Here is a 14,983-nt window from a genome sequence, read left to right as displayed (position 1 = left end):
ACAATGAGACCTTTGGCTTGGCTGCCTTCAGATAAATCTCCACCTCTTGTTTACACGCTGAAGGGCTGCAGATAAGGAGATGTTTGTGGTGCTGTGGAGGTGGGCGGAGCCAGGCCGGATCATAAAGGGCGTGGTGGGGGGGGGGGGTCTGGGGGGGTCAGGCAGACACACAAGTGTGAAGACACAGGAAGTGTTCTCACCATGTGTGTGTGTGTGTGTGTGTGTGTGTGTGTGTGTGTGTGTGTGTGTGTGTGTGTGTGTGTGTGTGTGTGTGTGTGTGTGGTTAAAGTCAAGCCTGAGCAAGGAGAAGCAGACATGAGCGTGGAGGCAGGCGGACAGCAGAGCTACGTGTCCACCTTCAAGGTCCGCTTGAGGGCCCCCCGCGCCGCGAAGGTCCCTGGCAGTGCTGACGCTGCCCCTTCAGACTCAGGTGAGGGTGCTTTGGTTATTGTTTTTATATTTTGATGGCAGCTTTTAGGTCAGGTGTCGGCAACCCCAAATGTTGAAAGAGCCATAGTAGACCAGGAAGACAAAAAAAACAAATTTTTTGTGGAGCCGCAAAACAATTTAATATAGATGCACATATACATGTATATATATATATATATATATATATATATATATATATATATATATATATATATATATATATATATATATATATATATATATATATATATATATATATATATATATATATATATATACTTGTGTGTGTATATATGTGTTTATGTTTATATGTTTGTATATATCAGGGGTGTCAAACTCAAATACAGAGTGGGCCAAAATTTTAAACGGAACAAAGCCGGGGGCCAAGGTTGAGCAAATGAACCTTTTAATAGGGACCCAAACAAGTTTTGCATGAAATATTGAACAAGCAAGGCTTATATAACTTTATAGTGACATGCAAAATCCAGTTTCAAATAATAATAATGATAATTAAAAGAATATCAACGGCATATCAAATAAAATTTAAATAAAAATGTTATGTCTTTTTTTTCTATTTGCAATCTTCTGAGCAAAATATCCAATTTTTTCCACAGGCTAATAATACATTTGAAAATAAAATAACAATAATGAATGAACCAAACATTCAAGTCTTGGAGTAGCAAGAGGAAATGCAGGAATAAAACGTTAATTGGTCAGTTTGCTGGAAGTTTCCCGGAAGAGTTAGTGCTGCAAGGGATTTCTGGGTATTTGTCCTGTTGTGTCACGGTGCGGATGTTCACCCGAAATGTGTTTGTCATTCTTGTTTGGTGTGGGTTCACAGTGTGGGTAGAGCGGCCGTGCCAGAAACCTGAGGGTTGCAGGTTCGCTTCCCACCTATTGACATCCAAATCGCTGCCGTTGTGTCCTCGGGCAGGACACATCACCCTTTGCCCCCGGTGCCGCTCACACTGGTGAATGAATGATGAATGAATGATTGGTGGTGGTCGGAGGGGCCGTAGGCGCAAACTGGCAGCCACGCTTCCATCAGTCCACCCCAGGGCAGCTGTGGCTTCAGATGTAGCTTACCACCACCAGGTGTGAATGAATGTTGGGTTCCCACTTCTCTGTGAGCGCTTTGAGTATATAACAATAGAAAATCGCGATATAAATCTTGTTATTATTATTATTATTTGTAACAGTGCTAAAGTTGTTTATACGGCCACCCTCAGTGTGACCTGTATGGTTGTTGACCAAGTATGCTTTGCATTCACTTGTGCGTGTGTGTGTGTAAAAGCCACAAATATTATGTGACACGTTGTTAGTATGGAGGAAAAGCGGACATGACGACAGGTTGTAGAGAACGCTAAAGGCAGTGCCTTAAATGCATGCCCCCAATATAGTTGTCCAGGTGGAAATCGGTAGAAATTCGGGAGAATGGTTGCCCCGGGAGATTTTCGGGAGGGGCACTGAACTTCGGGAGTCTACCGGGAAAATTAGGAGGGTTGGCAAGTATGAGTATTAGTGGTGTTACAGCGGCACCGACGCTGTATATTACCGGTGGGCCAGCTCTAATGCTAAATTGATATTGCCTCAAGGGCCAAATTAAATTACATGGTGGGCCAGATTTGGCCCACGGGCCAGAGTTTGACACCCATGATATATATCATGGGGATATATATGTATATATATATATATATATATATATATATATATATATATATATATATATATATACAGTGGGGCAAAAAAGTATTTAGTCAGCCACCGATTGTGTAAGTTCTCCCATTTAAAATGATGACAGAGGTCTGTAATTTTCATCATAGGTACACTTCAACTGTGAGAGACAGAATGTGGGGAAAAAATCCAGGAATTCAAATTGTAGGAATTTTAAAGAATTTATTTGTAAATTTATGTAGAAAATAAGTATTTGGTCACTTCAAACAAGGAAGATCTCTGGCTCTCACAGACCTGTAACTTCTTCTTTAAGAAGCTCTCCTGTCCTCCACTCGTTACCTGTATTAATGGCACTTGTTTGAACTCCTTATCTGTATAAAAGACACCTGTCCACAGCCTTCAACAGTCAGACTCCAAACTCCACTAAGGCCAAGACCAAAGAGCTGTCAAAGGACAACAGGATCACAATTGTAGACCTGCACCAAACTGGGAAGAGTGAATCTACAATAGGCAAGAAGCTTGGTGTGAAAAAATCAACTGTGGGAGCAATTATCAAAAAATTTAAGAGCTCCACGCAAGATCTCATCCCGTGGGGTCAAAATGATCATGAGAACGGTGGGCAAAAATCCCAGAACCACACAGGGGGGGACCTGGTGAATGACCTGCAGAGAGCTGGGACCAAAGTAACAAAGGTTACCATTAGTAAGACACTACGCCGACAGGGAATGAAATCCTGCAGTGCCAGACGTGTCCCCCTGCTTAAGCCAGTGCATGTCCAGGCCCGTCTGAAGTTTGCCAGAGAGGACATGGATGATACAGCAGAGGATTGGGAGAATGTCATGTGGTCAGATGAAACCAAAATAGAACTTTTTGGTATAAACTCAACTCGTCGTGTTTGGAGGAAGAATACTGAGATGCATCCCAAGAACACCATCCCTACTGTGAAGCATGAGGGTGGAAACATCATGCTTTGGGGCTGTTTTTCTGCTAAGGGGACAGGTCGATTGATCCAAGTTAAGGAAAGAATAAATGGGGCCATGTAACGTGAGATTTTGAGCCAAAACCTCCTTCCATCAGTGAGAGCTTTGAATGGTTGACCAAATACTTATTTTCCACCATAATTTACAAATAAGTTCTTTAAAATTCCTACAATGGGAATTCCTGGAGGGTTTTTTTCACATTCTGTCTCTCACAGTTGAAGTGTACCTATGATGAAAATTACAGACCTCTCTCATCATTTTAAGTGGGAGAACTTGCACAATCGGTGGCTGACTAAATACTTTTTTGTCCCACTGTATATATATATATATATATATATATATATATATATATATATATATGTATGTATGTATGTATGTATAAGTATGCATATATATATATATATATATATATATATATATATATATATATATATATATATATATATATACTATTTTGTTTTCATATTTTTGTTGAAATATTTTTAAGGAGAGCTTAAAGAACAAAAAAATGGGATGAAACTAAAACTGCTATGATATGAAAAAGGTTAGGATTAAATAAGCTCTTCTTCTTCCTACTCCTTTTCAGACATGCTGTAACGAAAGAACTGGAAATATGTGCTGCACTACATAGTAATTGCGTTGTTTGCACGTTCCAAATGAACTGAACTGAACTTAAAACATTGATAACAAACTCATAAAATCACAAGTTGAGTCAACGTTGTACAAAAAACAATAAGCCTCAAAATATCGCAACTTTTGTAAAAATATTTTTCATTAAAAAAAAAAGCTGGCTACTACAATCACAAACAAAGCCAGAGGAATCCTGCAGGGATTCCAAATTCTTGTTTTTGAATCAAACAGTGGATTAAAATGAAAGCATAACACTTGTGTGTTTGCACAGTGTTATTAGAGACACACACACACACACACACACACACACACACACACAGTGGAATGAGATGCGATACAAAAGATAATAATGCATTTTCGTGTAAATATTTGACAAAGTTCTTATACTGTGGGTGTGTGGTCTAATAATTGTTTTCTTAAACATCCTTCTCGAGAAAATTCTTGGGAAGGAAACGATGTCATTCAGACCTGAAAGTGTCGAAAGCTCTCGTTGCACCGGCCGAAAGGTCAACAAAAACACGTTTCGCTTTGTGTGCTCATAACAAACTCATGGCCTCCTCGTATGTCGCCTACTCCGTGCCAAATGGCGAGACTTTATGGAGTTGTTTTGCTTTTCCACTTTTTTGTTTGGCCAGAAATTAAATGAAACAAATCCTGTGATGTCGGATTGTCACCTAATTGCAGTCATGGATGTATTAGATCCTGGGAATTTTCACAGTTCCTGCTACTTATTCAATATCTATTTATATGTATATAAATATGTATATATATATTTATATATGTATGTGTGTGTATATATATATATATATATATATATATATATATATATATATATATATATATATATATATATATATATATATATATATATATATACATATATGTATATATATATATATGTATATATATATATATACATATATGTGTGTGTATATATATATATATATATATATATATATATATATATATATATATATATATATATATATATATATATATATATATATATATATATATATATATATATATATATATATATATTTATGTATGTATGTATGTATATGATTGTATATGTATGTATGTATATATGTGTGTATATGTGTCTATGTATGTATGTATGTATGTACTTACACACACATGTATGTATACATACATGCATGTGTGTATGTATGTATGTGTAAATATATGTATGTATGTATATATGTTTGTGTATATATGTATATATATGTACATATATATATATATATGTACATATATAAAAATATGTACATACCTGTATATACATGTACATATATATGTATGTGTATATATATATATATATATATGTACATATATATGTACATAGATATGTATATATGTGTATGTATGTATGTATGTATGTATGAATGTATAAATATGTGTATGTACTCTATGTATGTAGGTAGGTGTATATGTATGTATGTATATATGTATGTATATATATATATATATGTATATATATATATATATATACATATATGTGTGTGTGTATATATATATATATATATATATATATATATATATATATTTATGTATGTATGTATGTATGTACGTATATGATTGTATATGTATGTATGTATATATGTGTGTATCAATCAATCAATCAATGTTTACTTATATAGCCCTAAATCACTAGTGTCTCAAAGGGCTGCACAGACCACCACAACATCCTCGGTAGGCCCACATAAGGGCAAGGAAAGGAAAACTCACACCCAGTGGGACGTCGGTGACAATGATGACTATGAGAACCTTAGAGAGGAGGAAAGCAATGGATGTCGAGCGGGTCTAACATGATACTGTGAAAGTGCAATCCACAATGGATCCAACACAGTCGCGAGAGTCCAGTCCAAAGCGGATCCAACACAGCAGCGAGAGTCCCGTTCACAGCGGAGCCAGCAGGAAACCATCCCAAGCGGAGGCGGATCAGCAGCGCAGAGATGTCCCTAGCCGATACACAGGCGAGCAGTACATGGCCACCGGATCGGACCGGACCCCCTCCACAAGGGAGAGTGGGACATAGAAGAAAAAGAAAAGAAACGGCAGATCAACTGGTCTAAAAAGGGAGTCTATTTAAAGGCTAGAGTATACAAATGAGTTTTAAGGTGAGACTTAAATGCTTCTACTGTATATGTGTCTATGTATGTATGTATGTATGTACTTACACACACATGTATATATACATACATGCATGTGTGTATGTATGTATGTGTAAATATATGTATGTATGTATATGTTTGTGTATATATGTATATATGTACATATATATATATGTACATATATAAAAATATGTACATACCTGTATATACATGTACATATACATGTATGTGTATATATATAATATATATATATATATGTACATATATATATATGTACATATATATGTATATATGTGTATGTATGTATGTATGTATGTATGTATGTATGAATGTATAAATATGTGTATGTACTCTATGTATGTAGGTAGGTGTATATGTATGTATGTATATATGTATGTATATATATGGTTGTGTATATATATATATATATATATATATATACATATATATATATATATATATATATATATATATATATATGTATGTATGTATGTATGTATGAAGGTATACATGTATGTATGATTGTATGTATGTATATATATATAGTTTTGTAGAAATGTGTGTTTTATTCATTATTATTTTTTGTTATCCATCTATTTTCTTCCGCTTATCCGAGGTCGGGTCGCGGGGGCAGCAGCCTAAGCAGAGAAGCCCAGACTTCCCTCTCCCCAGCCACTCTGTTCAGATCCTCCCGGGGTATCCCAAGACATTACCAGGCCAGCCGGGAGACATAGTCCACCCAACATGTCCTGGGTCTTTCCAATGGCCTCCTATTGGTCGGACATGCCTGAAACACCTCCCCGAACCCCGGTCCACCTCATCTATTATTTGTTAATTTTGTTTATACATATATATTTATATATATATATCGTCACGTCCGTTGTGTCCTGAGCAAGACACTTCACCCTTGCTCCTGATGGGTGCTGGTTAGCGCCTTGCATGGCAGCTCCCTCCATCAGTGTGTGAATGTGTGTGTGAATGGGTAAATGTGGAAGTAGTGTCAAAGCGCTTTGAGTACCTTGAAGGTAGAAAAGCGCTATACAAGTACAACCCATTTATTTATTTATATATAAAATCATCAACTATCAATCAATATGATAGTTGTATGACATCATCAGGCTAAAATATGAATTTAAAGACAAATATTTGTGGTTTTATTCATCATAGGTGTCAATATTTGAGCTTTTTCTCATGACGTGATGTCTTATTGCTGCATTTTTGCCATCTTGTTTATTACGTTACTACTCTGCAACGTGCAACAGGCCCATAAAAAAGTGCTGAGTTCAGCAAATGGCAACACTTCCTGGTAAAATAAGTGAACCAGTAGTTTTTAAAAGGTTGCCAAACCACAGAAGAATGTCCAAGTTGTGTTTTGTTAGCACTTATAGAAGTGATGAAGGTCGGGTAGCACTCTTCTGGCGCTTTCTCTGCACGCTATGGTAAAGTAATGCACACTCCCTGGGCTTGTGGAGGCGGATATCCACAATCTTTTTCATTGCAAAGAGTAAATATATTTTGATTCTTGACACATGGCAGTTAGCATTTTAGCATGTTAAGATTAGCATGTTGTTGTTTTTTTAGCTAATTTGGCAAGTATACACCGCAGCGTCAAATATTTTGTTACTTAGTAAATTATACCTGTTAGCATGCTAATGTTAGTATGGTACCTCTTTTTAGGATTATTTTGAGGGTAAATAACTCACTCGTATGTTGGTACTTGATGCAAGCTAACATTAGCATGCTGGCATTTTAAACCCATTTTTCAGATACAAACCTTGTACTTGACACATTTCATTTACAGTTAGCATTTTAGCATGTTAACACTAGCATGTTGTTCTTTTTTAGCTAATACATCTCAAGGTCAAATATTTTGTTACTTAGCGAATGATACCTGTTAGTATGCTAAAATTAGTATGGTACCTCTTTTTAGGATAATTTTGTAGGTATATAACTCATAAATTTGGTACTTGATGCAAGCTAGCTTTAGCATGCTGGCATTGTAAACAAATTTTTCAGGTAAACACCTCAGAGTAATACATTTTGATACTAGACACATTGCAATTAGAGTTAGCATTTTAACATGTTAACATTAGCATGTTGTTTTTTGTTTTTTTTATAGCTAATTTATTAAGCATACAACTCAGTGTCATATATTATGATATTTCATTAGTGTTTACTGTAAGCAAGCTATTGTTAGCATGTTAGCATAGCACTGTTAGCATTCTTTGCTAACTTATTTAGCTCATTTTACTCTTTTTTTTTTTTTGGTTACTTAACGCTATCTGGCCAGAGTATTAACTGTTAGCATATCAGTTTGACTTTGGCTGTTCAAAATTCCAACCAAAATTGCATTTTCGAGTTTAAAAATTAAAAAAAATGTATATATTGTACTAGTTTTGAAGATGAAAACTATCAAAACTATCATCCTTAAAATTTGCCGGTCTGTTGCTATAAAATAATTCGTAAATTGCTATCTAACTAACTACTTAAAATATTGTACAGTATGTTTTTATCAAAAATTAATTTAAATTTTTTGTCGTGCCTTGAGAGTAATAAGAACACTGAAATAAGTTCTCGTAATTAATTATTTAAAATTTTAATTACATTAAATGTATTGCATATATTTAAGACATTAATAAAAAAAATCACTTAAATACAAGTTACGCAATATGATCAAATGCAATCAAATCTAATTTGACCATTTTGAAAGTTATTGTAAGTTGTTTCTTGGTTTGCAGGACCCCTGCTCGCAGAGCCGCCCGTCTTCGCCGAGCCTCTGCAGGACTGCTGCGTGGACGAAGGCGATGACATCACCCTGCGCGGCGTCCTCTCGGGGAGCCGACCCGTCAACGTGACGTGGTTACACAACGGTGGGGCTCGTTTACACTTAATCATGCAGTATGGCTCAAAAGTTTAGGGACACTTTGCCATTCAGTAGAATAAGTACGTGTCTCAAAACGTTTGACTGGAAACGCCATGCTGGAAAATTTAAAAACGCTGAACTGGTTGTTTTTGACGCCTTTGACCTTTACTTTTGGCAGGTGAGGCAGCCCGTTTCGGGATTCCGACCCAAAATGGCGACGGGGTGGGCTATGTCGTGCGGAACTGCTTGCCGGAGGACGCCGGCGCCTACACCTGCTTGGCGGAAAACGCGGCGGGGAAGACTTCCGGTTGTGCCGCCGTCTTTGTCAGAGGTGACATACTGAAAAAAAAATACCGGTTGCTATTGTTGGGTTAAATTTTGGAGTTAATTTTTTATGAATAGCAACCCATTTTTGGGGTTATAAGGGTATTATTTTAACTCAAGATCTGTGTTTTCAAAATTATAAGCCATTTTTGGGTTGTTTTTCAACGAGGGTCGCATTTAAAATACATAAAAGGCTTTTTTTTAATTAAAAAGTATTTTTTTTTTCTTAAAGGGAATTTTACCATGGATTAATCTCATTAACATTAATTAGAAATCATTCAACATTGAGTTAACATAACTCAACTTTTGAGTTAAATAAATTCAACCCAATAGTTGGGTAGGGAATCAACCAAAATTGAGTTAGCATAACTCAACTTTTGGGTTCACTAAAGTCAACCCAATAGTTGGGTTATGAATCAACCAAAATTGAGTTAGCGCAACTCAACTTTTGGGTTTAATAAATTCAACCCAAAAGTTGTGTTATTATTTAACGAACATTGAGTTAACATAACTCAAATTTTGGGTTTAATAAATTCAACCCAATAGTTGGGTTATGAATCAACCAACATTGAGTTAGCATAATTCAACGTTTAGGTAAAATAATTCAACCCAATAGTTTGGTTATTAATCAAGTAAGAGTGAGTTAGCATAACTCAACTTTTGGGTTAAATAAATTCAACCCAATAGTTGGGTTATGAATCAACCAACAATGAGTTAGCATAATCAACTTTTAGGTTAAATAATTCAACCCAATAGTTGGGTTATGAATCAACCAACAGTGAGTTAACAAAACTCCACTTTTGTGTTAAATAAATTCAACCCAATAGTTGGGTTATGAATCAACCAACATTGAGTGAGTACAACTCAACTTTCGGGTTAAATAAATTCAACCCAATAGTTGGGTTATGAATTAACCAAAATTTAGTTAGCATACCTCAATGTTTGGGTTAAATAAATTCAACCCAATAGTTGGGTTATGAATCAACCAACATTGAGTTAGCATAACTCAACTTTTGGGTTAAATAATTCAACCCAATCGTTCGGTTGGGAATAACCCAACTTTAACTCAACATAACTCAATGTTTTGGTTAAATAATTTCAACCCAATTGTTGGGTTATGAATTAACCAACATTGAGTTAGCATAACTCAACTTTTGGGTTAAATAAATTCAACCCAATAGTTGGGTTATGAATCAACCAACATTAAGTTAGCATAACTCAACTTTTGGGTTAAATACATTCAACCCAATAGTTGGGTTATGAATCAACCAACATTAAGTTAGCATAACTCAATTTTTGGGTTAAATAAATTCAACCCAATAGTTGGGTTATGAATCAACCAACATTGAGTTAGCGCAACTCAACTTTTGGGTTAAATTAATTCAACCCAAAAGTTGTGTTATTATTTAACCAACATTGAGTTAACATAACTCAACTTTTGGGTTAAATAAATTAAACCAAATAGTTGGGTTATGAATCAACCAACATTGAGTTAACATAATTCAACCTTTAGGTTAAATAATTCTACCCAATAGTTTGGTTATGAATCAACTAACAGTGAGTTAGCACAACTCAACTTTTGGGTTAAATAAATTCAACCCAGTAGCTGGGTTACGAATAAACCAACATTGAGTTAGCATAACTCAACTTTTGGGTTAAATAAATTCAACCCAATAGTTGGGTTATGAATCAACCAACATTGAGTTAGCATAATTTAACTTTTGGGTTAAATAATTCAACCCAATAGTTGGGTTATGACATTGAGTTAGCATAACTCATCTTGAGTTATGCTCAAGTTGAGTTAGCATGACTCTACTTTTGGGTTAAATAGTTTAGTTTGGAATAACCAAACATGAAGTTATCATAACTCAACTTTTTTGGTTAAACAATTCAACACAAAAAAATTGGGTTGAAAAACGTAACCCAAAATGTTGAGTTAAAAAAAATAACACATATTAGGGGTTCGTCCTTTTCTGAACCAGCATCCATCCATCCATTTCCTACCGCTTGTCCCTTTTGGGGTCGCAGTTGGGTTAAAATTGGCTGTTTAGGGAGCGTCTCTAAATCGCCGGTTCTTTTTTTGTGAAGTTTCTGGTGCCACCTTGTGTTCAAAGTGCTCTGTAAGACTTGCTATCATACATTTGGTAAAATATTAAACGATAATCTTGCTCAAATTTACAAAACCCCAAACCAGTGAAGTTAGCACATTGTGTAAATGGTAAATAAAAACGGAGTACAATGATTTGAAAATCCTTTTCAACCTATATTCAATTGAATAGACTGCAAGGACAAGATATTTAATGTTCACACTGAGAAAGGTAATTTTTTTTTGCAAATAATCATTAACTTAGAATTTAATGGCAGCAACACTTTGCAAAAAAGTTGGCACAGGGGCATTTTTACCACTGTGTTACATGGCCTTTCCTTTTAACAACAATCAGTAAACGTTTATGAACTGAGGAGAGCAATTTTTGAAGCTTTTCAGGTGGAATTCTTTCCCATTTTTGCTTAATGTACAGCTTAAGTTGTTCAACAGTCCGGGGTCTCTGTTGTGGTATTTTAGGCTTCATATACTACGCCACACATTTTCAATGGAAGACAGGTCTGGACTACAGGCAGGCCAGTGTAGTACCCACACTCTTTTAGTTGGCATCGTCTTGCTGAAATAAGCAGGGGCGTCCATGATAACGTTGCTTGGATGGCCACATATGTTGCTCCAAAACCTGTACGTACCTTTCAGCATTGATGGTGCCTTCACAGATGTGTAAGTTACCCATGTCTTGGGCACTAATACACCCTCATACCATCACAGATGCTGGCTTTTGAACTTTGCGCTTAGAACAGTCCAGCTGGTTCTTTTCCTCTTTGTCGCAGGGGACACAATGTCAACAGTTTCCGAAAACAATTTGAAATGTGGACTCGTCAGACCACAGAAGACTTTTACACTTTGCATCAGTCCATCTTAGATGAGCTCAGGCCCAGCGAAGTCGGCGGCGTTTTTGGGTGTTGTTGATAAACTGCTTTCGCTTTGCATAGTAGAGTTTTAACTTGCACTTACAGATGTAGCGACAAATTGTAGTTGCTGACAGTGGTTTTCTGAAGTGTTCCTGAGCCCATGTTGTGATATCCTTCACACACTGATGTCAGTTTTTGATGCAGTACCGCCTGAGGGATCCGAGGTCCGTAATATCATCGCTTACTTGCAGTGATTTCTCCAGGTTCTCTGAACATTTTGATGATATTACGAACCGTAGATGGTGAAATCTTTAAATTCCTTGCAATAGCTCATTGAAAAATGTTCTTACACTGTTCGAAAAATTTGCTCCCGCATTTGTTCACAAAGTGATGACCCTCTCTCCGTCCTTGTTTGGGAATGACTGAGCATTTCATGGAAGCTGCTTAAATCCCAAATCATGGCACCCACCTGTTCCCAATCAGCCTGTTCATCCGTGGGATGTTCCAAATAAGTGTTTGATGAGCATTACTCAACTTTCTCTGTCTTTTTCGCCACTCGTGCCAGCTTTTTTGAATTTCCAAATGAGCTAATATTTGCAAAAAATATCACCGTTTTCCAGTTCCAGCATTAAATATCTTGTCTTTGCATTCTATTCAATTCAATACAAGTTGAAAATGATTCGCAAATAATTGTATTTTGTTTTTATTTACTATTTACACAACGTGCCAAGTTCACTGGTTTGGGGTTTTGTATAATCATTGAAGTAGTCACTAAAAATAATGAGTAGAATTTAGTTTTGCATTATTTTTGTGTAGGTTTTTTTGGGGAAAAAAAATCATCCCAAATTCTTGTATCGAACTTTCTGTTTCTTTGTTTTTGTTCTCCACAGAATATTCCTAAATTATCATTGTATAAAACTTTCTTCATCTTTGTGTATGGTTTTTTGTTTTTTTTTTCCCAAAATCCGACAAAATTCTAATATCTTGTTTTCTATTTTTCTTTGATTGATTGATTGATCGATTGATACTTTTATTAGTAGATTGCACAGTTCAGTACATATTCCGTACAATTGACCACTAAATGGTAACACCCCAATAAGTTTTTCAACTTGTTTAAGTCGGGGTCCACGTTAATCAATTCATGGTAAATTTTTGCCTGAATTTGTTTAGATGTTTTTTTTTAAATCCAACTAAATTCTAGATGTACCTAACTTTCACATTTTTGGCATATTTTTTTTTGTACAGAATCCTACAACATTTTTAGTAGTATCTACTTTGCAAAAAAATAAATAGTTTATGAGTTTGAACATCAAATATCTTGTCTTTGTAGTTAACTCAACTGAATATGGGTTGGAAATGATTTACAAATCATTGTATTCCGTTTATATTTACATCTAACACAATTTCCCAACTCGTATGGAATCGGGGTGTGTAATACCTCAGAGGAAGAGGACCCAACATGTCTACCAGTCTTATCTCCCTTGATGATGTTGTCTGATTTTCCTCCCTCTGGCTGCTTGTCCAGACTTTGAAACTATTCACGGCGTGCAGACTTTGAAGGCAACAAAGAGCACGATGGGAATCGGGAAACCCCGGCACGCTCCTCAAGAACCGGAGAATCCACCAGCGTCCTCGTCCCCTACCAGCGGTCTTCTGCAGAGTCCGGTCTCTTCCCTACGAGGTCATCACCTTTTTTTTTTTTTTTTAATTGACATTATTTACTAGGCCTCTGGTCCGGACATCCAGGTTATATTTGGGGGGAGTAAAAAAAAGGGAAATGCATCATCGCCGCTTGTCTTATGGCTGCCACAACGTCCGCCGGGAAGCTTATCTGTAAATATGTTTTTTTTTTTAGCCGCTGAAAGCCACATAAGGAAGTAAACATCATAATGACACGCCTCCATTCTTTGTAACCAAACATTCCTCTCTTTGCAGAGGTCGTGCCAAAGAAGCGAGCCAACTCCGCAACAGGTAAGAGATTTTTGACACATTTTCTGACCATTGCCTCCTTATTTAATAGAATAAAGCTGCACGTGCTTAGGAGACGTAGTATTGGTTGCATGCAAGAATTAAAATGTGAGGAAACAGGGAGGGAAATTGCAGAAAGTCCGGAAACTGAGCCAACATTATTTTTGTGATGCTTTCCCTTAGGAATGGTTTCCCATTTGTTTCCCCCAATTGTTTTCTACGACACCATTAAAGGTGGCACAGGGTGTAAATGGTGAATAAAAACAGAATACAATGATTTGTAAATCTAATTGAATGGACCGTTTCATGTTGAAACTGAGAAACGTATTTTTTTTAGAACTTAATGGCAGCAACACATTGCAAAAAAGTTGGCGTAGGTGGCATTTTTACCACTGTGTTACATGGCCCTTCCTTTTAACAACACTCAGTAAACGTTTGGGAACTGAGGAGAGCAATTTTTGAAGCTTTTCAGGTGAAATTCTTTCCAAATTTTGCTTGATGTACAGCTTAAGTATTTTAGGCTTCATAATGCACCACGCATTTTCAATATGAGACAGGTCTGGACTACAGGCAGGCCAGTCTAGTACCCACACTCTTTTATTTAGCATTGTCTTGCTGAAATAAGCAGGGGCGTCCATGATAACTTTGCTTGGATGACAACATATGTTGCTCTAAAACCTGTATGTACCTTTCAGCATTAATGGTGCCTGCGCAGATGTGTAAGTTACCCATGCCTTGGGCACTAATGCACCCCCATACCATCACAGAGGCTGGCTTTTGAACTTAGCGCCGAATGGTTCTTTTCCTCTTTGGCGCAGAGGACACGACGTCTACAGTTTCCGAAATCAATTTGATATGCGAACTTGTCAGACCACAGAAGACTTTTACACTTTGCATCAGTCCATCTTTGATGAGTTTCGGCCCAGAGAAGTCGGCGACGTTACTGGGTGTTGTTGATAAATTGCTTTCGCGTTGCACGGATGTAGCTACCAACTGTAGTTGCCGAGAGTGGTTTTCTGAAGCATTCCTGAACCCCTGTGGTGATA

At 36.4% G+C, this 14,983-nt stretch overlaps 1 protein-coding gene across 2 annotated transcripts in view; it reads left to right on the top strand.

The window, feature by feature from the left end:
* The window catches only part of mylk5 (myosin, light chain kinase 5), a 256,924-nt gene that overhangs the window by 207,574 nt on the left and 34,367 nt on the right, over positions 1-14,983 (top strand). The window contains exons 1-5 of one of the 2 annotated variants that reach the window (XM_061905340.1): positions 227-430; positions 8,566-8,697; positions 8,869-9,021; positions 13,495-13,650; positions 13,905-13,940. In XM_061905340.1, the coding sequence (XP_061761324.1) occupies positions 316-430; positions 8,566-8,697; positions 8,869-9,021; positions 13,495-13,650; positions 13,905-13,940 (592 nt within the window). In that variant the 5' untranslated portion in view covers positions 227-315. Of the gene's footprint in view, positions 1-226; positions 431-8,565; positions 8,698-8,868; positions 9,022-13,494; positions 13,651-13,904; positions 13,941-14,983 lie in introns of those variants that run through there. The other variant, XM_061905339.1, reaches the window with a different exon arrangement.

This window comes from Nerophis ophidion, linkage group LG07, assembly GCF_033978795.1.
Source record: "Nerophis ophidion isolate RoL-2023_Sa linkage group LG07, RoL_Noph_v1.0, whole genome shotgun sequence".
NCBI classification, from domain to species: Eukaryota; Metazoa; Chordata; class Actinopteri; order Syngnathiformes; family Syngnathidae; genus Nerophis; species Nerophis ophidion.
Note: the sequence above shows the minus strand (reverse complement) of the source record. Positions and strands in the feature narration are given on the sequence as shown.